We start from the raw sequence: 25361 nt of genomic DNA, 5'->3' as shown, positions 1-25361 counted from the left end.
GATTTAAATTAGTACCAGATGAAGATCAGAGATCGTGATGTGTGGCAGGGCACTGCTGGGGGATCCTGAGAGTCCCAAGGAGGGTGAGTTCAGGGAGGGAGAACTGAATAGCTGGACAGATGCCAATCACCAGCTCCTGTATGGGCCAGGAGCCAGGAGTGGACCTTGCTGAGGGAGAGTCCACTTTACTTCTTGGCTCATTCATCCTTTCAACAGGATGCTACGATTTCTGGACTGGAGAACTGGAAGGGGTGGTATCAAGGGGACTTGAGACTGTTCAGTACCCCGTAGTGTGCAGCCTATCCTTAGCCTGTGCCCCAGGTTTGGAAGGGCCCCCTTGATTTCATGCTCCGCTCCTAGTTTTTTGTCTTAAAATTCTTAAAAACTTTCAAACAAGGGTGCTGCATTTTCATTTTGCACAGGGCACCTTGGGTTCTGTCCCTGGCTGAGAGATTACTTGCAGATCTGTACTCCAGGAGTATGGGGAGGTGATCTCAACCCTGAGAGGGGGGAACTTTGGTGAGAACATAGGTCCTGAGGGAGCAGCAAAGGCCAGAGATGGGCACCCAAGATTACCTGTGAGGGCTGCCTGTGAGCCTGAGAACTTCTTGCTGAGACTGAGTGGTCTGTGGATCAGATCTGAGCACCAGAGGGTCCCAAGACTTGTGGAGAGTGAGATGGAATCAGGTCCTTGGAGGACTAATTGAGAAGTGTCAGGAGAGCGTGTGGGTATGACTTTGATAGTGTCCCCAGTGAAGGATGGGCAGTGGTGCACGGCTCCTAAGGCTCAGAGAGGTAAGGGGCCTGCCCAAGGGCACAGCACTAATCTGACCCCAGAGACCCCTTCTGCAGGTTGCCCACCTGGGTGGGGAGAGGTGAGATTGCCCTTCGACTTACCTTGGACCTTCCAGTTCCAGAGAGCCAGGCAAAGCAGTATTAAGCCTTGTACCATAAGGTTACCCTTGAAACCACACTGGACCTCATACCTGCCATGTATTAACGCATCTTTTTACCTTTCTAATGTCTGAAATTTCCAAGTTTAGAGAGACAGCTGGTCCTAGGGGATGGTGGACTTGAAGGAGAGACCAGATTGGGCAGCTTGTCGCACACCTCGTGAGGTGAGATCAATTAGAGTCAGGGCCGAGAGCTGGTCTCACATTTCCCGAAGAATTCCAGCTGGCTGAAGCTTCCCTGGGCTGGATGGCTATTTCCTGGGACCCACCACCTGGGAGGAAACTGAGACCAGGAAAGAAGTGTCTCTCAGTCCCCAAGATATCTGTTAGGAGACCCTAGATTCCACATGGTTAATGCAAACCCCAACCTGCATCCTTCCTTCAGGTGGCCCAAATGTGGGGTGTTGCAGGGTGGCTTCCAGCTGGTAAGCAGGGCCCCCAGCAGGCGGGACCCCCAGGATGGGGCCGGTGGGCAGGCCCCAGTCCTTCCTGAGAGGCTCCTGCTCTCCCGGTGGTGCTTAGCTGCCTCTACCTGTGATGGGCAAACCCCATGGGGCTTGTTTCCGGCCTTGTGTTCCGGGGTGGGGAGGGGCAGAGGTGGCTTCAAAGTGGCTCACCAGTCTCCACAAGCGGGGAGACCTAATTGGTTTCCCTTCTCCGAGCCAGACAGCCTTGTAAAGGGAGGCACGTACCCATGTCGACATGAGCTGCCTTCAGAGATGTGGGCTCCTGGGCCAAACTGCCCAAATCCTGTCCCTCAGGCCCGGGGTGGTAGGGCCAGGGCGAATGCTTGAACAAGGTCCAGGTGATTCTTTCCCTATGTGTGCGGACATGCTCTGAGGAATCCGAGGCCCTGTGCGGCTGGGCCCCGGTCCAGGACTCGCTGCCCACCTGGTGTGGGCCTTGGTTGGGGCCCCCTGGCTGGCTTGCAAGACCTCCTCATTTTGGCTCTTAGAAAGCCCTGACAAGCAGTGTCCCACAACCTTCCTGGGTTCCCACTTCTGCATGGATGAGAAGACCATAACTGGGCCTCTTGACAGGACCAGAAGTATCTTCCATCCTCTGAAGAGGTTGTGGCCTTCTTGTGGCTGGGATGAAAGGATGCTCCCACAGCTGCCCTGGCACAGGAGCTACGTCTTTCCTTCAGGCTCTGGGGGCTCCTGGAGGAGCTGGTGGCGCCAGGCTCAGGTCCCTGCTCTTCAAGCCATCCTCAGGTGGGTGTGGGGACATGCAAGGAAGCCTGGCCTGTTTCTTCAGACGTGGCCCTGTGGTCTGCTGGCGGCCAAGAGCTGGTGCCAGGTACCATCCTCACAGGGCTGCGCAGGGATTCTTGAGATAAATCAGCTGGAGGACTCTGGATCCTGGTTCTGGGGCCTTTGGTCTTTTTCCTTCTGTTGCTAGTTTCCTGCTGGAGATAGGATGAGAGCTACAGGGCTGAGGAGAGAGCAAGCAGTGGGTAGCTTGGTGCAAGGCAGCAGTACCATCTTGGCAGATGTGGGGCTGTGGAGCGTGGGGACACTGCTGGGGGGAGCCTGTGTGCCTCAGTTTCCTCATCTATAAAAGAGAACAATATAAGAAAACTGAGGCCCATAGGGTATACCAAGGAGGGCAGTGGACTCCCGGCCTCCAGCTCCATCATAGGACCCGGTATCCCTAACCACAGGCTTCCGGCTTCTTCCCCTAAGCCACTAAGATCAAGATTTGGCCTCCATTCCGACCCAGTGTGGCCACTGTCTGACACCCTCCCGTCCCCAAGGCTGCAGGGGCTGGGCTCTGCCTGCAGAAGCCCAGGCCCAGGCCTGGGGACGCCGTGGGGCCGGCGGCTGGGCGGGCATGCCACGGGGCTCCTGTGACCTGCCTGCCCGAGGGGAGCTGGCTCGCAGCCCACCAGGCCCCCCGACGCCCCGCACCTCCCCAGGAGGGCCTGGGGGAGAGCTGGGGGTGCGGGGTCGTCCACGGGGAGAGATGCCGGGCGCCTCCTCGGCTCCGTTCCGCCCCTCGGGGCTGGTGGCCCGGGCTGGCCGCTGCCCGGCTGGTGGCCCGTGGTGGCGTCGGACTCGGCGGCCTCGGGAACGCGGGGCCGCCTCCAAGGGCCAGGCCTCCCCGGCCTCTGCCCCCACGGGCCCTCCCCGAGAACCCCAGGAGGCCTGAGGGGGGATGAGGACCCCGGCTGGGGGGCGGCAGGGCCCGGGGAACAGGAGCCCAACCGGGGGGGGCAGGGGCAGCCCTGGGCTCCAGGGGCACCCCGTCAGCACCGGGCCGCGCCCCTGCTCCAGCTCGGCCTCCGCGGGGGCACCGAGGGCACCGAGGGCGCGGGCGCCACCCCCTTCCCCGGCCGCTTCCCCGCCACACAGGCCCGGGCCCCGGGGGCCGTCCACCTTCCGGAAGGCAGCCACCAAGCAGAGCGCCCCGAGGTGATGGTGCCAGGGCCGCCGCGGACCAAGCCCACGACCCCGGGGGCAGACGAGGGTGGGAGTCGGGCTCCCAGCCGGCCCGCTGAGGCCATCCCCGCCCTGACACGGAGGGAGGGCCCCCAACTCAGACGGGTCTAGAAGTGGAAGGTCCCCGGCCCCTCCTGGCTGCTCTTCCCCCAGAGGAAGGAAGAAGGGACCACAGGTCCGCAGTGGCCCAGCTGTGAGGGACACTGGGGGGCGGGGGCTGCCGCACCAGGCAGAGCTTGGCAGCTGGCAGGAGACAAACGCCAGGCTCTGCCCTCCTGGGGGGTCCTCGTGGTCAGACTGAGGCCAGGGCAGCAGCCTGAGCTCTAGTTAGCACCCATGTGCCTGTGAAAGATGTGGGTGCAGCCTCACAGCAGATGACACCCCTGGGCAGGGGCCCTTGTCCTCTTCCTGGGATCAGGGTGCAGGGGAGGCAGCTGGCCCTTGGCCTGGTGCCATGGGCATGAAAGCAGCCCCAGTGGTCCGTGCCAGGCCCCTTGAGGGGACAGGCTCCAGTGAGAGCAGAATCTCTTGAGAACTGCCCAGGCCCAGGCCACAGGCTTTGGAAGTGGCACACAGGTGCCCAGCCTCAAGCTGAGGTTCTCAGTTCCCCGCCTCTACGGTTCCCCTTCAATGACCCAACCCAGGGTTCATCTCAGAAGGGAGGGAGTTTCAGTCCCAGTCCAGTAAGTAGGAGTCAGAGAGGTAAGTGTTGCCTTTAATAGCTCAGTTACTCTGTTTTTTGTTGAGAAAAGGGTCTGTTAACATACTGCAAAACAGAACAGGAGAGAGGCATTTAGAGCTGTCCAGGTGCTGGCAACGCTGCCTGGAGGCACACCCTCCCTCTCAAGTGAGGCTCAGCAGGAAGCCCCAGACCAGCTCCGGGGGTGGGGTGTGTGTGTGTGTGCGTGTGTCTGGGGGGTTCACACCCTGCCCAGCTGCCCAGCCCATGGAAGGGCCCGTTGCTGTGAGAGGTGAATGGAGAGTGGTGGTCCCCGCGAGCAAGGCTCTGGGGCGAGGTGAGACAGCTGCAGCGGTGACAAACAGGGCCTGGGCAGGGGCGGGAAGGCATGGGCCGACTGGGGGCCCAGGAAGGGCCAGGTCTTGGCCGCCCTGTCCCCTGGCCCTCACCAGGACACTGCACATGGAGGAGGGTGCCTGCCACGTGGCATCCCTTCTTGTGGCCCTGCATGGGGTCAGGGTTCAGGGGCCACTTTGTTGCTCCAGGTGCCCCTCCGCCCTCACTCCAGGCAGCCTGGGCGGGCGCTCAGGCCTCCTCCTTCTTACTGCTTTCCTGTGATTCCTCCTTCAGGTTCTGGGCCATGAGCTTCATTTGCTGTTGAGAGAACACAATAGTGGGTGAGCCATGCAAGCCTGAGTGGTGGCCCCCAGATGGTGGCCCAGGCTCCCTGGGTGATGGTGTCCCTTGAGCTCCATCAGAGCACACTGAACCCTGAGAAGGAGCCGGCGCACTCTTGACACTGCCTGAGGCTTCCTGAGAGTGCAGAGCCCGGGCTTCTGACCCTGATGAGATGGGAGCCAGAGGGATTGGGCTGGGAATGTCCTGTTGTGTGAACCTACTAGTGCAATGGGGATTCTACAGATACAGAAACTCGAGGCAGCTGGAATGTCCTCCCTGGATCCCTAGGGCAAGGGGAGGGGAAAGGACAGAGCAGGGGGCCTGGAGTACTGCCTTGGGGCCAAGTTCTTGCTCTGTCTCTATGTAAACTTGGTGACCCTGGAAAGCTGACCTCTATGAGCCTCTTTGTTTCCACATCTGCATAGTGGGAGCCACAGTGCACACTTTGCACGGTGGCTTTGGGGGGAGGGTCACTGTGCATGAAGTCCCTGGCCCAGAGCAGCTGCACCAAAACAGCAGACATTTCACCAGTCCTCTGTCCCTACAGCCATAGGACCATCCCGAGCCATCGAGCCGTCCAGTACCACTGGGGACATCCTATGAAGTCCCCCTGAGGGCCAGGCCAAGTGGGAAGGGTCAGAAGGAGCCTACACCCAAGGACAAGGCAGCCTTTGTGGGGGAGGTCCCGCTGCTCCCAGTCCTGAGCCCCCTACCCTGGACAGTCCCCTAGGCCCCCACAGCTCCCAGCCCCCTCTGTCCCATGGGTGATGGAAAACATCACTCTAGCTCTGCCTGTTTGTTGAAAAAAATTAATAACTCCTTTGGAATTTGGCTTAAAATACACACACTGATTTTTGATAACATTTACTGATGGGGAAAACAAGACTCTGAGCACAAACACTGCTGGTGTTCCAGGTGTTCCTAATCACAAACACGGCTGGTGTTCCAGGTATCTGGCTGCCCACCCCCCCTCCCCAGAAGCTCCAAGCACACCAGGCTGGACACCAATGCCCACACTCTCCCTGTTTCCTTAAGAGGAGTCCTGTTCATAGTCTATAATCTGTCTTCTACTTCAACCCGATTTCCCCTTGTGAGGATCCTTTCCATCTGCAGCATCTTGGATGACCCCATTTCACTGCAGATGGTTCCTTGCTCAGAGCCTGGCCTGTCCACCACAGGGGGCACAGTGATGTGAGCTTGGGGGCCATCGCTCACCCCGTGGGCTGGGGAGGGGCCTGCCGGGCTTTTGCTGGTCCACACAGACACAGGATTTAGGGGGTGGCTCTTAATGGGGAAGGGGACAGGTGGGAGTGAGCTCTTCTTGTGTGGGACAGAGCATTGCAGCAGGCCGACCTAGTACATGATGTGGGCATGGGAGCTGAGGTGGGCCGAAGGACTCACAGTCACAATATCTGTACAACCTCACCTGCCAGCATGAGGCTGATGGGTTGATTTGGTTCACAGACCTGCAGAAGCAAGACTGCCAGGCCACCTGAGAGTCCCCTAGAAGTCATGTTTGGCATCTGATCCCTCTTCTGCTGCTACTTCCTGTCCCCTTGTGAGCCCACTTTCCCTGTTCACTGCTGGTGTGAGCTATCCCCAGACGGGAAAACTGTTATTATTTCAGCCCAGATTCACCATAGATTCTTCCAGCTGGTGTCATTTAATACTTACGAGACCTTTTAAAATGTCTTTTTATGAGAGAATATTAATTTATTTCCTAATTTGACAGTAACTATAAGAAATTTAAAGGATAAATAAATTTAACTAAACTAGAACTATAATGAGGATAAAATAGTCCCTAGCTTGTCATGGAATCTTCTAGCCTTGCTTCCTCAGCATTCCACATGGGGAGGAAAATCAAAATGGGTTTCCGTCCAAAGGAGTCTGTAAGGCTCCCTGCAGGGTGCAGCCTGCTGTCACATGATGAGCGTGGCTACTGTTGGGAGCCGCTTGCCAGCAGGTGAAGCACTCCAGAGGTGCACTGCAGAGGTGCAGACCTCCTGGGAGTGGCATCCTGCTCCACAGCAGCTAGGCTGTCAGATGGAACCCTCCCTTGATTGACCTGGCTCAAGGTGGGAGCTTCACTCAGGCCAGGGGAATGGTTCAGAACCACCTCCCTACCTGCTCAGGGTGGCTCCTGAGCACGAGGGATGTCTGGGAGGTTGTGGCTGTCTGCACTGGCTGTGCTGCTGGTTGCAAAGGTTGGAATGATGGCCAGGGACCCCACCACCCACTCACGCCCCAGCCCAGGCAGCAGGAGCAGTCTGCCCAGGAGTACCTGTCCCTACAAGTGCACTGACCGGGCCCCTCCATCTGATGGGTTGGGCTGAGCCTGCCTACAGCCCTTTGCCTCAGTGGTGGGTCCCACAGGGCCTGATCTGCCTCCTGAAGCTTGGTGCCCTCCAGAGAAAACAGGGCCCACGGTGGGCAGGAAGGCCTGTGCTCCCCAACCTTTTGCCAGTGCAGGACTGAGCACCCTGGCTGTGAGGGCAGCAGAGGCCTGGCTTGTCTCCCTGGGTCTCCTGCCCTCCTCGCTGGACATGCTGAGCCAGTGGCAGAAGCAGAACTTCAAACCTGTGGCTCAAGCCCAGAGAAACACCCAAGCAGTTTAGAAGAAACAAGCTGCAGCAGCCTGCTTGCCACAGAGAGAGACTTAAACTGGTTTTGAGACCAGCGAGTGACACCCAGACCTGTCCTGTGCAAATGGGCAGACCTCTGCCAATCCTCCTGAATGACGGAGTCAGAAGCCACGGTGTCTTGAGGCAGCTTCTCTCAGGAAACCCAGATGCTGTGCACTGCTCACAGATCTAGATCCTCTCCAGCTGCTGTCATGAACTCAGTGAAGAAGTACCCCACCCTCCTGGTGCAGAGGTGCCAAGGGGCTGGGCCCCAACCCAGTCTGCTCCCCACTTCCTCCTCTATTCGGGGCAGATGATGAGCATTGGCAGAATGAATTCCAGAAGCACAGACTTCCTAATCTTCCTAACACTGATTGACGGTTTGGTCCTTAAGAATCTGGAGAGTCTCTTAAATGCAGACTCAGGCCTCTACACGAACTCGTTGGTCTGTAGCTGGGGCCCACTTCTTTTGCTTTTTAGCAGCCCTACCTGGGGAGATGTAGTGGGAAGGGGGCAACATAACCCTTTCAAAAACAAAAACAAAAAACACCTTGGCTTCTTTAGGGATTCTTAAATTAAAACCTTACTAAAAATACAAGCAGGATAATAGCGCTGACTTCTTCCCTACAAAAAGCATCAGAATGAAGAGAATGAAATCTTCCCTAATTCATGACTCATTAAAACACTCATGCTCCAGATAACTCTTTAAAAAGCATAGACTGACTTGCATCACTATTAATAATATTTATAGGAGGAGCCTAATCACTAAGTGTGTTGTCCAAATGCACAGCTGAACATAAGAAAGGATGCAGAATTGGACCCATTTTTCCCTGCAGAGACGCACAGAAATGCTTCCTGAGACCTGCAGTGCTTTCTACAGACCTGAGATGGCCCCTGCCCCCTCCTGGACTGGTCGCAGAGACTCTCTGGCTGAACCCACAATCAGCTCTGGGATCCTTCTATTCACAGCACTCAGGAAACCACAACCAGTGGATTACATTCCTGCCCAATCTGAAATCTGTTAGCAGCTACTCCATTACCCCTTCCCCTCAAAAGCAGCAACTACTCCCAGAGACATTCTCTGGGAGCTCCTGGCTGACAGACAAAAAGAGCCTGTGCATTCATCTTTTCCTGTTTACTGGAAGCTCCACTGGCCAGGAGCTGGCTCAGGGCAGAGCTCAGTGGCTGCCCGGAGTCAGCTGCTAGCTTCACAGGCCAGGGCGTCCTGGGGCAACAGGTCTGACAGGAACTGTGTTCTCAGGCCAGTTCAGGTCAGCAATGGCATCTGCAGTACCCCGCTCCCCCAAATCTTGCCAGCCTCGGCTATGCAGGCCTGGTGACAGAGCACTGGCATCACTGGTCCCCTACTCACCTCCATTCTGACTTAACGGGGCTCCCCCAGGATGATTCTGTCTCTAGCTCTGGTGAGCAGGAAGGAGCAGAACTGGAAGCCTCCCTCACACACAGCTATGCCTGTGCACCCCCTGTAAGCACCAGTGAGGTTTTCTGTGTGTCACTGACCAGGCTGAGGCTAAGCAACTTGTCTTCGGTCATGTCACTAGAATCAGGGCAAAATTAAACAAGGGTCTGACAGTTCAGGTAAAAAAGTAAAGAGTGGGACGTTTCACAAAAACTTTTTTTTTTTTAATTTCTTTTAGTAATCTCTATACCCAGCATGGGGCTCAAACTCACGACCCCAAGATCAAGAATTACATGCTCTTCTGACAGAGACAGCTGGCTGCCTCAATATTTTTTGTTACGTCTAAAAGAAAGTTTCCCTCAAATAATCAGTGTTTTGGACATATTCTAATATAACGATGAAATGCCCTGGGCCTGGCAATGCTTTTGGGTTCTCATAAGCCCCACAGCAGTGGATGCAGGGGCAGTGGCGCCTGGGGAACCTTGGGCGCTCCTGGGGCCATGACATATGTCACCTCTCCCTCCAGAGAACCTGCTTCATTTCAACATCTGATGAAAACCTGTGAAGGCAGATGACTGTCAGACACGCCAGCCTCTGAGTCCCACATCCCCACCCCAGCCACCAGCTTTTCTCCCATCCACCCCATGTCAGGGGCCACTACTACTTGGTTGCTCACATCAAAACTTGAGCCGGTGAGGGGATGCCTCTGTGTCCTCCTCCTGTGTCTACAGTTGGCCGCAGGGCCCGCCAACCCCATCCACCAAGCACATCCACTGAGCCCACTGCTGGCCTCTAGGACTTCTTGACACCATCCCAAAGCACCCCAAGCCAGGTTTTAAAACAGGGGACACACATGTGCAACCACAGAGGCTTCCCATAGGTCCTGGACTAAACCCCAGGTTCCTCAGCCCAGAGAGGCTGCATGTCACTGTCACCCTCCACTGGAACTCCTGCACTGCACTCACATCATCTGTGTGTGGCATGTTAATATGAGGGTTTTCCCAGCTTCGATGTTCCCTCCTACCTAGCGTGTACTCTCTGGAGCAGGGGCATGACTCTGTGCCCATGGCCCGCAGTGCAGGACCTTGAACTGGAGCCATGAAGAAGGACCACAGCCTGGAGCCCAGAGCGACAGCCAGCGAGACTGCGGTTTAGCCCCCACTGGGCATGACAAGTGACCTGGGAAATAACCCCCTTTTCTGGGTGTGTAAATGAGGCACGTTCCTGTTCCCCAAGTCAGCATCACTATCTGGACTACATATTTATTTGTCTGTCACACGCATGGGGTCCCAGAGAACACACTGCAGTGTGAGCTTTCCAGTCCCAGGATTTCATTTGGAGTCCCAGTTACCTTACCTGGTAGTGATGCTGGTCTGGGCCCCTTAGGATTGTGACTCAGTGGGAACAGGGATCTCGGGTCCCCCCGAACTCCCCCAGGTGTAGCTCTGGCCCTGGCTCAGGTGGTCTGCGATTAAAGCCAGGGAGGTGGAGGGAGGAGGAAAGTCAGGGCTACCAGGAAGCTTGCCAGATTACCAGCTTGATCCCAGCTGGAAACTAAAACCCTCCAAGATCAAAACCCAGCTCCAAAGAGGCTCTAAGGCCCAGGGGCCATGCTCGGTTCACCCAATGGGGGCACAAGTCCATTAACTGCACCAGCTGACTCTGGAGAGCATATAGTCAATTTAACTGGAAAAAGGTTTTTTTTAACATCTACTTCTTAAATAATTGAGTCCTGTTTTCTCTGCATGATGGGGTTTCAGAGCTAAATTTCCAAACGCAGAAGTTAAAGGCTCTTGGAAGGAAAATGCCACAGATACCCTGAGAATGCAGTATACTTTCTGTAGAGAGTGAGGGCCTGCAGAAGCAGAGACTTGTTTCCCAGCTATCCCCAGGTATGCATTTATTCTGAGGCTTCTGGAATAGGGTGCCAAATACGTTTGATTAGACACAGCTGTCTCTGAAACGTGGGTTACTAAAATGATCTATCTGCCCATGCTGTGAAGTTCTAGAGGTGGCTAAAAGGTGCTGAATGCAAACAAAAATGATAAAGCAAAACTGATGAGAGAGTGGCCCACCTGATTGGGTTTGCTAAGTACAGAAAGCCCTCCTCAGGGCTGCACATGGCCTCTGTCCTTCCACATTCCATCAGTGGGTTCTGGTATTTTTTCTGAGTTCTGGGCCCTACATGCAGACTGCATTTCCATTTACCCAAAATTCACATGAAATCACTAAGCAATGAATGTAGCAGACCCTTCATTGGCACCCAGGCTTTCAGAATGGGATGGGCACACTCCATCTAGATGGTTTACCATGGGCTGCGAACACAGGTAGGTATGTTCAGAGCACCAGTCCCATGCTTCGTGCATATTTTCTGTAGCAGCTTCATGTAATCCTTGGCAGCTTATTCCCTGCCTGCCCATTTCCTGCATTTCTAATTGTGCTTATATCCAACCCTTTTTTCTCCTCCTACTTTATTGATACAACTTTTAATGTCTGTCACATTCTATTATTTTTGTGTAACTTAAATTGTGACCAGCAGTTATATCATAATACATACTGGATACTGTTCTAAAGTCTATGTATTTACCCATGTGCTCCTCAGAACCACCCTATGAGAAAATTACCATTATCATCATGCTAAAGATGGAACTGAGGACTGGGGACACTGAGAAGGTCACACAGCTCACAGGAGGCTTGAGCCCAGCCTGCTGATGGACTTTTGGTTTTGCGCTGTATTAACATCACTCATCTTTCTGCCCCAGCCACCTGTGCCAGGAGCTTCAGGTTCAGTTGGATCACACTTCCATCTTAAGAGGGTCTGCTGAGATGTTTTTGATTCTTGGTGAGGCTTAAATTTTGTCCTGTCCTGTCAGAGATTTTTTGCTACATTTCTAAGCCAGGGGAGTCTGGCTCTAGAACCCACCACCCTAACCCCTATCCTGATTATAAGCACAAATTTGAGCAAGATTTTAAAAAGTTGCTTACAACTCCAGGAAGGACAAGTTAAATATTTAAAGAAGACAGAAGACCTTGGCTTTTTTTTTTCTTTTTTCTTTTTTAGAAGGAAAGGCCTCTGAAGGGCACACGAACCAGAAAACATGGGAAATGCTGTAGGAATGCTAATTGGCAAAATCGCAAGTGCTCAAACAGCTCAAACACGGGAAGGCTAGTGACTGGCACACCACTAACGAGAGCATCCAGCACTGGAAAGAACCAGAACCTAAATCTGGCAACAAAGTGCAATTCACTGGGCATGGGAAGGAGAGTACACATATAGCATCATTCAGGAACCACCAGGGTTAAAATAAGTGATGTCTCCTTCTTTAGATGAGGTGAGAAAACTGGTAACATGTTGCTTAAAAGGCAGCTGAACTGAATGGATGTATTTTGGACACATCCAGACCCAAGTGTGGAGAATAAGGAGAGAGGGCCCTGAAGGGCCTGGGGACCCACATCGGGGGATGGCACAGCAGCGGGCTGGGGGAGGGCACTTAACCCTGCCCCCTTTAGGTCTGGGGTGGCACAGCCTACCATGGGGCATCAGGTCCAATGCAGACAGAATTTGTGCAACAAAAGTGTCATTGTAAATAGAGCTACCCTGTGACTCCGCAATTGGACTACTGGGTATACTGTAAAGATACTGATGTGGTGAAACACCGGACATCTGCACTCCAATGTTTATAGCAGAAATGTCCACAGTAACCAAACTGTGGAAGGAGCCTCACTGTCCATCGAAAGATGAATGGATAAAGATGTGGTCTATGTACACAATGGTCTATGTATACAATGAATATTACTCAGCCATCAGAAAGGACGAATACCCACCATTTACATTGATGTGGATGGAACCAGAGGGTATTATGCTGAGTGAAGTAAGTCAAACAGAAAAAGATAATTATCATATGCTTTCACTCATACAGGGCATAATAAGAAATAGTGAAAAGGATCCCAAGGGAAGGGAGGGAAACTGAGTGGGAAAAATTAGAGAGGGAGACAAACCATGAGAGACCCCTAACTCTGGGGGGAAAAAGGGTTGCAGAAGGGGAGGGAGTGGAGGGATAGGGTGACTGAGTGACAGGCATTAAGGAGGGCACATGATGAGATGAGATGAGCTCTGGGTGTTATATGTTGGCAAACTGAATTTAAATAAAATAAAAAAAAAAAACAAGAGAATCTACACTAAAAAAAAAAAAAAGTAAATACAGTAAAGTTCAAATGAGCCATGGGAAATCTCTAATAAACAGTGGTACCCCACCCCCCCAAAATCTCATTTTAAATAAAAAGAGGCTGAGTGAAGAAGACACACAGGATAGGTATCCTTGGCAAATCACAAAGGTCACATGAAGGGGCCACCAATCCTGTATGAGAAAACGGAAAAAAAGCATTTTGTGTTTTGGCAGATAACCATGTAAAAGGAGTATGGTGGGGGTGCTTGGGTGGCTCAGTCAGTTGTGTCTGACACTTGGTTTCAGCTCGGGTCATGACCTTAGGGTCCTGAGATTGAGTCCCCTGTCAGCTGTGCTCAGCATGGAGTCTGCTTAGGATTCATTCTTTCTCCCTCCCTCGCCTTCCCTCCCTGCTCCCCTCCCCCCTCCACTTCTCTCTCTCAACTAAATTAATAAAATATTTTTAAAAAATGCATGGTGATTAGTTTGCCTCAAATCAGAGGATGAATGACTAAACTTTTTTATAAACTGAGTTAGGAGGAGGGGCAAGACGGCGGAAGAGTAGGGTCCCCAAGTCACCTGTCCCCACCAAATAACCTAGATAACCTACAAATCATCCTGAAAATCTGCGAATTCGGCCTGAGATTTAAAGAGAACAGCTGGAATGCTACAGTGAGAGGAGTTCGCGCTTCTATCAAGGTAGGAAGACGGGGAAAAAAAAGAAATAAGAAACAAAAGGCCTCCAAGGGGGAGGGGCCCTGCGAGGAGCCGGGCTGAGGCCGGGGAGAGTGTCCCCAGGACAGGAGAGCCCCGACTCGGAGAAGCAGGAGCTGCACCAACCTTCCCGGAGGAAAGGGGCCTGCAGGGAGGTGGAGCAGGACCCAGGAGGGCGGGGATGCCCTCGGGCTCCCGGGGACACTAACAGGCACCTGCGCCCCGGGAGAGTGCGCTGAGCTCCCTGAGGGCTGCAGCGCGCATGGCAGGACCCGGAGCAGCTTGGAGGGGCTCGGGCGGCGGCTCCGCGGAGGGGGCTGCGGGGCGGGAGCGAATCCAACAGCGCAGGCTCCGGAGCACAGGGCGCTGGGACACAGCCCAGGATCCGGCCTCCCCAGGGACAGGCAGAGGCCGGGAGGGCCCAGGACAGCGAGGACGCTCCTGCCTGGAACTGAGCAGATCAGCGGCCCCGCCCCGGAGCCTCCAGGCCCTGCAGATGGAGAGCCCCGGAGTTACTGCGGGGGCTGACTCCAGGGCTGCAGAGCTGGCCCCGCCACTGCAGTTGTTCCTCCTGGGGCCTCACGGGGTAAGCACCCCCGACTGAGCCCTGCACCAGGGAGGGGGTAGAGCAGCTCCCCCAAGTTCTAACACCTGAGAATCAGCACAGCAGGCCCCTCCCCCAGAAGACCAGCTGGACGGACAAGTTCCAGGGGAAGTCAAGGGACTTAAAGTATACAGAATCAGAAGATACTGCCCTGTGTGTGTTTTTTTTTTTTTTTGATTTCTGTTTGCTTCCCCCACCCTTTTTTCCTTTCTTTCTTTTTTCTTTCTCTTTTTCTTCTCTTTTTTTTCTTTTTTCTTCCTTTTTTCTTTTTCTCTTTTCTTTCCTTCTTTCTCTTCTTTTTCTCCTTTTCCCAATACAACTTGTTTTGGCCACTCTGCAGTGAGCAAAATGACTAGAAGGAAAACCTCACCTTGAAAGAAACAGTCCTCTCTCCCACAGAGTTACAAAATCTGGATTACAATTCAATGTCAGAAAGCCAGTTCAGAAGCACTATTATACAGCTACTGGTGGCTCTAGAAAAAAGCATAAAGGAGTCAAGAGACCTCATGACTGCAGAATTTAGATCTAATCAGGCAGAAATTAAAAATCAATTGAATGAGATGCAATCCAAACTAGAAGTCCTAACGATGAGGGTTAACAAGGTGGAAGAACGAGTGAGTGACATAGAAGACAAGTTGATGGCAAAGAGGGAAACTGAGGAAAAAAGAGACAAACAATTAAAAGACCATGAAGACAGATTAAGGGAAATAAATGACAGCTTGAGGAAGAAAAACCTATGTATAATTGGGGTTCCCGAGGGCACCGAAAGGGCCAGAGGGCCAGAATATGTATCTGAACAAATCCTAGCTGAAAACTTTCCTAAACTGGGAAGGGAAACAGGCATTCAGATCCAAGAAATAGAGAGATCCCCCCCTAAAATCAATAAAAACCGTTCAACACCTCGACATTTAATAGTGAAGCTTGCAAATTCCAAAGATAAAGAGAAGGTCCTTAAAGCAACAAGAGTCAAGAAATCCCTGACTTTTATGGGGAGGAGATTTAGGGTAACAGCAGACCTCTCCCCAGAGACCTGGCAGGCTATAAAGGGCTGGCAGGATATATTCAGGGTCCTAAATGAGAAGAACATGCAACCAAGAATACTTTATCCAGCAAGGCTCTTATTCAAAATGGAAAGAGAGATAAAGAGCTTCCAAGACAGGCAGGAACTGAAAGAATATGTGACCTCCAAACCAGCTCTGCAAGAAATTTTAAGGGGGACTCTTAAAATTCCCCTTTAAGAAGAAGTCCAGTGGAACAACCCACAACAACAAAGGACTGAATAGATACCATGATGACACTAAACTCATACCTTTCAATAGTAACTGTGAACGTGAACGGGCTTAATGACCCCATCAAAAGGCGCAGGGTGTCGGACTGGATAAAAAAGCAGGACCCATCTATTTGCTGTCTACAAGAGACTCATTTTAGACAGAAGGACACCTACAGCCTGAAAATAAAAGGTTGGAGAACCATTTACCATTCAAATGGTCCTCAAAAGAAAGCAGGGGTAGCCATCCTTATATCAGATAAACTCAAATTTATCCCGAAAACTGTAGTGAGAGATGAAGAGGGACACCAAATCATACTTCAAGGATCTATCCAAAAGAGGACTTAACAATCCTCAATATATATGCCCCGAATGTGGGAGCTGCCAAATATATCAATTAATAACCAAAGTGAAGATATACTTAGATAATAATACTCTTATACTTGGTGACTTCGATCTAGCGCTTTCTACACTCGATAGGTCTTCTAAGCACAACATCTCCAAAGAAACGAGAGCTTTAAATGATACACTGGACCAGATGGATTTCACAGATATCTACAGAACTTTACATCCAAACTCAACTGAATACACATTCTTCTCAAGTGCACATGGAACTTTCTCCAGAATAGACCACATACTGGGTCACAAATTGGGTCTGAACTGATACCAAAAGATTGGGATCATCCCTGCATATTCTCAGACCATAATGCCTTGAAATTAGAACTAAATCACAACAAGAAGTTTGGAAGGACTTCAAACATGTGGAGGTTAAGGACCATCCTGCTAAACGATGAAAGGGTCAACCAGGAAATTAAGGAAGAATTAAAAAGATTCATGGAAACTAATGAGAATGGAGATACAACCGTTCAAAATCTTTGGGATGCAGCAAAAGCAGTCCTGAGGGGGAAATACATCGCAATACAACCATCCATTCAAAAACTGGAAAGAACTCAAATACAAAAGTTAACCTTACACATAAAGGAGCTAGAGAAAAAACAGCAAATAGATCCTACACCCAGCAGAAAAAGAGAGTTAATAAAGATTTGAGCAGAACTCAACGAAATCGAGACCAGAAGAACTGTGGAACAGATCAACAGAATCAGGATTTTGTTCTTTGAAAGAATTAATAAGATAGATAAACCATTAGCCAGCCTTATTAAAAAGAAGAGAGAGAAGACTCAAACTAACAAAATCATGCATGAGAAAGGAGAGATCACTACCAACACCAAGGAAATACAAACGATTTTAAAAACATATTATGAACAGCTATATGCCAATAAATTAGGCAATCTAGAAGAAATGGACACATTCCTGGGAAGCCACAAACTACCAAAACTGGAACAGAAAGAAATAGAAAACCTGAACAGGCCAATAACCAGGAAGGAAATTGAAGCAGTCATCAAAAACCTCCCAAGACACAAAAGTCCAGGGCCAGATGGCTTCCCAGGGGAATTCTATCAAACGTTTAAAGAAGAAACCATACCTATTCTACTAAAGCTGTTTGGAAAGATAGAAAGAGATGGAGTACTTCCAAATTCGTTCTATGAGGCCAGCATCACCTTAATTCCGAAACCAGACAAAGACCCCACCAAAAAGGAGAATTACAGACCAATATCCCTGATGAACATGGATGCAAAAATTCTCAACAAGATACTAGCCAATAGGATCGAACAATACATTAAGAAAATTATTCACCATGACCAAGTAGGATTTATCCCCGGGACACAAGGCTGGTTCAATACTCGTAAAACAATCAATGTGATTCATCATATCAGCAAGAGAAAAACCAAGAACCATATGATCCTCTCATTAGATGCAGAGAAAGCATTTGACAAAATACAGCATCCATTCCTGATCAAAACTCTTCAGAGTGTAGGGAGAGCAGGAACATTCCTTGACATCTTAAAAACCATCTAGGAAAAGCCCACAGCAAATATCATTCTCAATGGGGAAGCACTGGGAGCCTTTCCCCTAAGATCAGGAACAAGACAGGGATGTCCACTCTCACCACTGCTATTCAACATAGTACTGGAAGTCCTAGCCTCAGTAATCAGACAACAAAAAGACATTAAAGGCATTCAAATTGGCAAAGAAGAAGTCAAACTCTCCCTCTTCGCCGATGACATGATACTCTACATAGAAAACCCAAAAGCCTCCACCCCAAGATTGCTAGAACTCATACAGCAATTTGGTAGCGTGGCAGGATACAAAATCAATGCCCAGAAATCAGTGGCATTTCTTTTTTTTTAATTTTTTATTTTATTTATTTATGATAGGCACACAGTGAGAGAGAGAGAAAGAGAGAGAGAGAGAGAGAGAGAGAGAGAGAGAGAGGCAGAGACATAGGCAGAGGGAGAAGCAGGCTCCATGCACTGGGAGCCCGATGTGGGATTCCATCCCGGGTCTCCAGGATCGCGCCCTGGGCCAAAGGCAGGCGCTAAACCGCTGTGCCACCCAGGGATCCCCATCAGTGGCATTTCTATACACTAACAATGAGACTGAAGAAAGAGAAATTAAGGAGTCAATCCCATTTACAGTTGCACCCAAAAGCATAAGATACTTAGGAATAAACCTAACCAAAGAGGTAAAGGATGTATACCCTAAAAACTACAGAACACTTCTGAAAGAAATTGAGGAAGACACAAAGAGATGGAAAAATAGTCCATGCTCATGGATTGGAAGAATTAATATTGGGAAAATGTCAATGTTACCCAGGGCAATTTAGACATTTAATGCAATCCCTATCAAAATACCACGGACTTTCTTCAGAGAGTTAGAACAAATTATTTTAAGATTTGTGTGGAATCAGAAAAGACCCCGAATAGCCAGGGGAATTTTACAAAAGAAAACCATAGCTGGGGGCATCACAATGCCAGATTTCAGGTTGTACTACAAAGCTGTGGTCATCAAGACAGTGTGGTACTGGCACAAAAACAGACACATAGATCAATGGAACAGAATAGAGAACCCAGAAGTGGACCCTGAACTTTATGGTCAACTAATATTCGATAAAGGAGGAAAGACTATCCATTGGAAGAAAGACAGTCTCTTCAATAAATGGTGCTGGGTAAATTGGACATCCACATGCAGAAGAATGAAACTAGACCACTCTCTTGCACCATACACAAACTCAAAATATAAACTCAAAATGGATGAAAGATCTAAATGTGAGACAAGATTCTATCAAAATCCTAGAGGAGAACACAGGCAACACCCTTTTTGAACACGGCCACAGTAACTTCTTGCAAGATACATCCACGAAGGCAAAAGAAACAAAAGCAAAAATGAACTATTGGGACTTCATCAAGATAAGAAGCTTTTGCACAGCAAAGGATACAGTCAACAAAACTCAAAGACAACCTACAGAATGGGAGAAGATATTTGCAAATGACATATCAGATAAAGGGCTAGTTTCCAAGATCTATAAAGAACTTATTAAACTCAACACCAAAGAAACAAACAATCCAATCATGAAATGGGCAAAAGACATGAAGAGAAATCTCACAGAGGAAGACATGGACATGGCCAACAAGCACATGAGAAAATGCTCTGCATCACTTGCCATCAGGGAAATACAAATCAAAACCACAATGAGATACCACCTCACACCAGTGAGAATGGGGAAAATTAACAAGGCAGGAAACCACAAATGTTGGAGAGGATGCGGAGAAAAGGGAACCCTCTTACACTGTTGGTGGGAATGTGAACTGGTGCAGCCACTCTGGAAAACTGTGTGGAGGTTCCTCAAAGAGTTAAAAATAGACCTGCCCTACGACCCAGCAATTGCACTGCTGGGGATTTATCCCAAAGATTCAGATGCAATGAAATGCCGGGACACCTGCACCCCGATGTTTCTAGCAGCAATGTCCACAATAGCCAAACTGTGGAAGGAGCCTCGGTGTCCATCGAAAGATGAATGGATAAAGAAGATGTGGTCTATGTATACAATGGGATACTACTCAGCCATTAGAAACGACAAATACCCACCATTTGCTTCAACGTGGATGGAACTGGAGGGTATTATGCTGAGTGAAATAAGTCAATCAGAGAAGGACAAACATTATATGTTCTCATTCATTTGGGGAATATAAATAATAGTGAAAGGGAATATAAGGGAAGGGAGAAGAACTGTGTGGGAAATATCAGAAAGGGAGACAGAACATAAAGATTCCTAACTGGTAAACGAACTAGGGGTGGTGGAAGGGGAGGAGGGCGGGGGGTTGGGGTGAATGGGTGATGGGCACTGAGGGGGGCACTTGACGGGATGAGCACTGGGTGTTATTCTGTATGTTGGTAAATTGAACACCAATAAAAAAATAAATTTATTATAAAAAAATATACTGAGTTAGTTTTCTAAGGCATCTTTCACTGAAATAACTAGATCTCTAGGGGTAATGTTACTTTGTACAGTGAAGTGAAGGAGGCAATCCTCCATCCCCTCCCTCTGCTACAGTATCGTCCAGGGCTATTTATCAGAAGAGATGGAGGTGGAGGATCTGATTGCTTTTCATCAGCCCATGATACTGGCACACCAGTGATGTCACTTTACCAAGCTCTTCAGATCACCCAGATGACTGAGCGTCTGATCGGCATGAGGAACTTCTAGAACAAAACTTTCCGTGTCACCTGCTCAGGAAATGGCCCACTCCTGATCTAACCACAGGAAAGATGTGCTAGATCCATCAGGATGTAACTCCCTTTGTCTGGAAGCCCTGGGAGCTAAGGAGGGAGGCAGTGTTCTTTTCTCACTGCAAAAGCTTACACATAGGTCACCAGGGTCCTTTAGGAGATGAGTCCCAGGGGGATTTGTGACCAGCCAAGGCAAATGTCAACCTGGTCAGTTCTCATCTTTATCTGCAGGTCCTAGGTTTATAGGCAAGGACATCCCAGGGCTCAGGGTTCAGGCTGTTAGTGGAGTAGGAGACAGGCCAGAGGACACATGCAGAGGGAAAAAAGGACAGTAATCACCAGTGGCTGCTTCAAAGAACATTCCCACCAGCTCCTTTAGTGAAAGCCGTGGCTAGGTGGCATTTAGACAGAGACCCAGCAACTGAAACTTCAATACTGGGTTGGGCCAAGGTGACACACAGAAGGCTTAGGAGCCCAAAGAATAGAAATAAATACTACTGATTAACCAGGGAAATTAAAGGTCTCTAACAGGATCCCAACTGGGGGTGAAGGGGTGGTGTGGCGGTCGGTCAGAGGGAACCCAGAGTGCTCATCGGGAGTCCTGAGTCAAGGGGTGGTAGGGTCAGGATTTCGCTGTGGCATGAAGCAAAACCCAAACAATTTAGAAAATAAAGGGCTGAGGTAAACGGTCCCCTGAATTAAATGTAGGAGACAGTCTACTGCCCACACTAGGGTTTCAACCAAAGCTTTTTTTTTCAAATTTAAAATAAACATTTTACTTAAATATTAAGGGGAGAATAACCTTTAATCTAAGAAAACAGTGCCATCGCTGCGAACCAGGAGAGAGACAATGGCTACACAGGGCGAGCTGCCATCTCTGCCCCAAGAAGTCCCTGTAACCTTTCTGTGCACCTGCCATGGGGACCCCCGGGGTGTGCAGGCACGGAAAGGGCTCCCATCTGCTGCAGAGTGGCTCCAGCCTTCAGACACACCTCATCCATCACCAAAGACAAGAAAGATGCTAGTAAAACACAGGCCCAACCTCAGGCCACACAGAGAGCACAGTGCCACCCCACGCCTTTAGGATCTTCCCAGGGTAGTGAGGTTGTTTCTCTCCATCTAAACACTGTATGGCTCTTTGATAAACACAGACATCACTATCCTCCGTCAATCTAGTATTTCAAAATCAATAATATGACTAAAACCAAACCAACAGTTATAACATTGACTATGATTTTTACAACTCCACATTGCCTCCATCCCCTAAGAGACTGGCATGTTCCCTACACTCTGGGGGGCAGAGCCCCATCCCCAGGAGGTAAGAATAGCAGCCTTAGGTCCCGTGGTGGGGACCAGCAGGACTGCCACCATAGGTGCCCCTCCTGAGAAGCCTGGGCAAAGCTGGAGCCAGGGATGGTCTACTTGATCACATTTGATCTTATTCTCCAACAAAAACATCGTTAGCAGAAAGCAGGCACTCTAGCCTTCATTCACTTGACACCTCTTTCCCTCAAAGCAGCTAAATGTCTCCTTATTCTCATCTATAAACCTCATTAAATAGAAACATTCCTGCTTTTCACATCTTTTATTTCACTTTACTTTCTATTACTTTATATCCCCTCCTGGGTGAGTGGCTGCAATCGTAACCAACACCGACGGCTAAAAACAGGGTGATGGGAATCACTGAACACACCTCACTGCTGTATCACAGGGTCTTTAGCACATCTGGGCTGTCAGTGTTTCCTGAAACCTAGAACTTAAGTGACACAACGCTGTCTCAGTTGGTGACAACAGGCCATTGAAATCCATCCATAGCACCAAACCACCTCTGCCCAACAACTATCTTTCCATGAACTCTCTTCCAGGTGGAGGGATCCAGGTCAGACTCTGTAACAGGTGGAGTCAGTAGTAGCCTGGATGATTTTTTTTAAGTTCATGTCTATTTTTTATACTGTTTAAAAATATAATACAGACATGAAGTTCATCACTTCTGTGAGGAAGAAAGTTTTTTCTTTTTGCAAATGTCTTTGAGCCCAAAGAAATCTAAGACCCTTGTGTGACCAGAACACAGAGTCTGGATTAAGAAACGAGCATTCATGGCTGACACCCCACATACAGTCTAGTCAGACCACGTCAGGTTTCTCCCGAATGTGCTCATGCTTAGGGGGAGACGTGGCCTGGTACGTGTTGGTGTTATATGAGCCAAGATGGGGTTTTCCAAATTGCAATGATTACAGAGTTTCACTGAAATTAATTATGGAACCAATCCACGCTTAGCCACTTAGTGCATTATACATGTACCCCATGGGCCTTGAAGAGTAGTGCTCCCAGGTACCAGTACGGCACTGAAAGGCAGCAGGTACAAATGCATGGGAAAATCCCTGTTTTTGACCATATTCCAAAGGTTCTTTTGGATTCTCTCCAAAATAACAGAAATATAATAACAGCTACTTATTATTCTGTATGTAATACCACAGGTTCAATTTGTCCATCTAATGGAAATACAAAAGTTCTGATTGTTCTTGGGCCCTAATTGCACAGATGTACTTAGAAGATGTTCTTGGTTCTTTGGATGAGGCCAATTCAGGTGTACTTTGGTAGAAAAAAAAAAAAAGTTTGCAAATTCAGAGAAAAGCTAGGAGTAAAATGTTGCAGTTCTGTCTACATACCACATTCAGATGAGCACGTCAAAGAGAGAGAGAGAAGTTGTAAAACGGCACTTCACGAGGCTCCTAAAAATCACTGCAAAAGTTAGCACCAAATACTTCATTCCAACTCCATCTGGTTCTACTCATTGCTTCCAGGTCTAAAAATGTGGCTGCATTTCATGCTGTTTTGAGCAGCAATGGCTTCCTCCCGTTTCCATCACACACTTTTCAGAATCTGGAAAGTTCTAGAAAGATGGGAATCTAGCCTGTGTGATCAGTGCCATATTTAGTGTGACCTTTGGAAGAGATCACAGTCACGGTTTGGGTGAAGCTGTCAGCCAGCACAATCCTGCCTAAGTCACAGGGCTGCAGGCAATGTCTAACCAAGTCCTGGTATCTAGAATATCAGGACTCTGTCTCCTTGCTTTGCTGTTTAGAAACACGAGCTGGCCCACCTAATAGGTGTTGAATTAAACATGCCTTCAAATATTTAGTTCCTCCTCTACTATTACTGCTGTGTCTCTGTGTGAAGCCAAGAACAGCAGAGAGCATAAGGGATAAGCTGTTTGCTGACAGGGGAACCCCTGGTAAAGGTAATAAAATACACATGATTTTTGCCTCTTACCCTGACTGACCTGCAGGTCATTTTGTTAAGGGGGCACAAATGTTTTAGGAGCATGTGGTCAGGTTCTAGTGAAGTGATTCTGGGTCACCTAGCAAAGCCCGCAGCTGATTCACAGTTCATTCACATGCATCTAGGAGGGGGAAACAAGTCAGGGTTTCAACAACAAATAGGTTGTTTTGGATGAGCCAAAAAGCAAGCTTGCACCAAATAAGAATCAAACAGTTGTCCCAGGTTGTGGTTTGCACTGTGCGTTTTTGGCCCTGGGAACCGAGCATTCTGGGTAAGTATGTGGCAAAGCACACGCATAAATGCTCTAACTTCTGGAGGCTTAACTGAAAGGGCACAAAAACCACTGGAAGGGCAGGGTAAAGCATCCCAACAGTTAACAACAGCAGATTGTGGACAAAGCCCCGGCACCCTTATCTTCAAGAACGAATGAGTATCAGTATCAAGACCTCCCTGGTGTGCTAGAAGAGCCCGTCAGCCCCAGGCGTGCACAGTGCAGCAGCCAGCTGGACCGGGCTGGGAGGAAGTGAGGCCTAACCACAGAGGAAAACATCCACAAGGCGGAAATGGAACAAAACAGTGCTATGACTCAGAGCTGACAGGCCTCCATGCAATGAGAGGACAGCTATTTCCAAACAAAGCCCTCAGCAGGTGCAAAGGCCTGCCACCAATAGATGCAGCGAGAAAGGGGCACTGCCCACAGTTCTTGCACTCTTGCCCTCCAGGGAACTCTGTCATCAGGGCAGTAGCACCCACTGACCCCCCCCTACGGTACTCAACCCCAGCCGGCAACCCCAGTGCTGTGTCCCACTGAGCCCCCTACAGTACTTGATCCCAGCCGGCGACCCCAGTGCTATGAAGCACTTGGAGCCCCTGGGAGAGTGCTGGAGACTCCCAGGGTCTCTGGCTCCCAGGTGGATACACCTGGACTGGACCTTGAGCCTAGCTCTCAGGATTCCCTTTCCCAGGTCCAGGGCTCTCTGGGCCCTGCCCCGTCCCCTTCCTGTGCCCTCAGGCAGGCTGCTGTGCAGGGTGCTGTGAGAAAAGCAGTTCTCTTTTTGACTTGCCCAGCACATGGACCTGGCAGCAGCCTCTAGGCCCACAGCCTCACTTAAACCTGTGAATGCTCTCTGAAGACACAGCATCCCAGGCACACTTCCGGGAAGCTTGGGCCTCCCGCAGGCAGGACTGGCAGGCCTCTCATGCACCCACAAGCAGAGGACCCTGATGTAAGGGAGAGCTGGTGTGATGCCATCTGCCCACTGGCCTCCCTGAGACAGAGTGGGCTCCCAAGGGCAGGGTGAGTCACTGGCATGCTCCAGAGCTCTGAGGTGTGGCACAGGGTGGTGGGAAGTGCTTCTACAGTTCTGTGCTGGGACCCACTGCTTCTGCCCTGTACAGTGACCATAAACACATCCTGGGAATCTCCCTTCTTCCCTGGGCTGTATAATTAGACTCCCTCTTCACCACCAAACCCCATTCCCTCCAAGGGGCCAATTCTATAGCTGAAGGAGAACCAAAGGTGGTGGTTAGGGCATGAACTATGGGACTACCTTGGTTTACCCAAGGAAGCAAAGTCCAACGGGTTCCAGATGCTCTATGCAGACAGCTTTAAGAATGAGATGAGGCCGACTTTCATGTAGTTAGTGCCAAACCTTACTGACAACCAGGATGTATTTGAGGATCTTCCATAAAACAAGTTTCGCAGGTCCCATTTGCAATTCTCATTTAGCAAGTCTGGGGGAGGGGTCTGCAAATTATTTTTTAAACTTTTAATTTTGATATTTCAAACTTGCAGAAAAATTGCATGCACAGTATTAGGGAGTCATAAGTACTCTTAACCAGATTTGCCAACTGCTTTCATTTTGCCTTATTTGCTTCATGATTCCCTATTTTTTTTTTTCTGAACC

The 25361-nt window shown here is 49.8% G+C and overlaps 1 protein-coding gene across 1 annotated transcript in view; it reads right to left on the bottom strand.

Annotated features, from left to right (window-relative positions):
- Positions 1–4095: 4095 nt before the first annotated feature.
- ANO10 (anoctamin 10) overlaps positions 4096–25361 on the bottom strand; it is a 223663-nt gene continuing 202397 nt past the window's right edge. Inside the window, exon 13 of the mRNA XM_041734366.1 lies at positions 4096–4727. Within this exon, the coding sequence (XP_041590300.1) occupies positions 4659–4727 (69 nt within the window). The 3' untranslated portion in view covers positions 4096–4658. The remainder of the gene's footprint in view (positions 4728–25361) is intronic.

Source organism: Vulpes lagopus, chromosome 19, assembly GCF_018345385.1.
Source record: "Vulpes lagopus strain Blue_001 chromosome 19, ASM1834538v1, whole genome shotgun sequence".
Taxonomy (NCBI): Eukaryota; Metazoa; Chordata; class Mammalia; order Carnivora; family Canidae; genus Vulpes; species Vulpes lagopus.
This window is presented reverse-complemented; position numbering and strand designations above follow the sequence as displayed.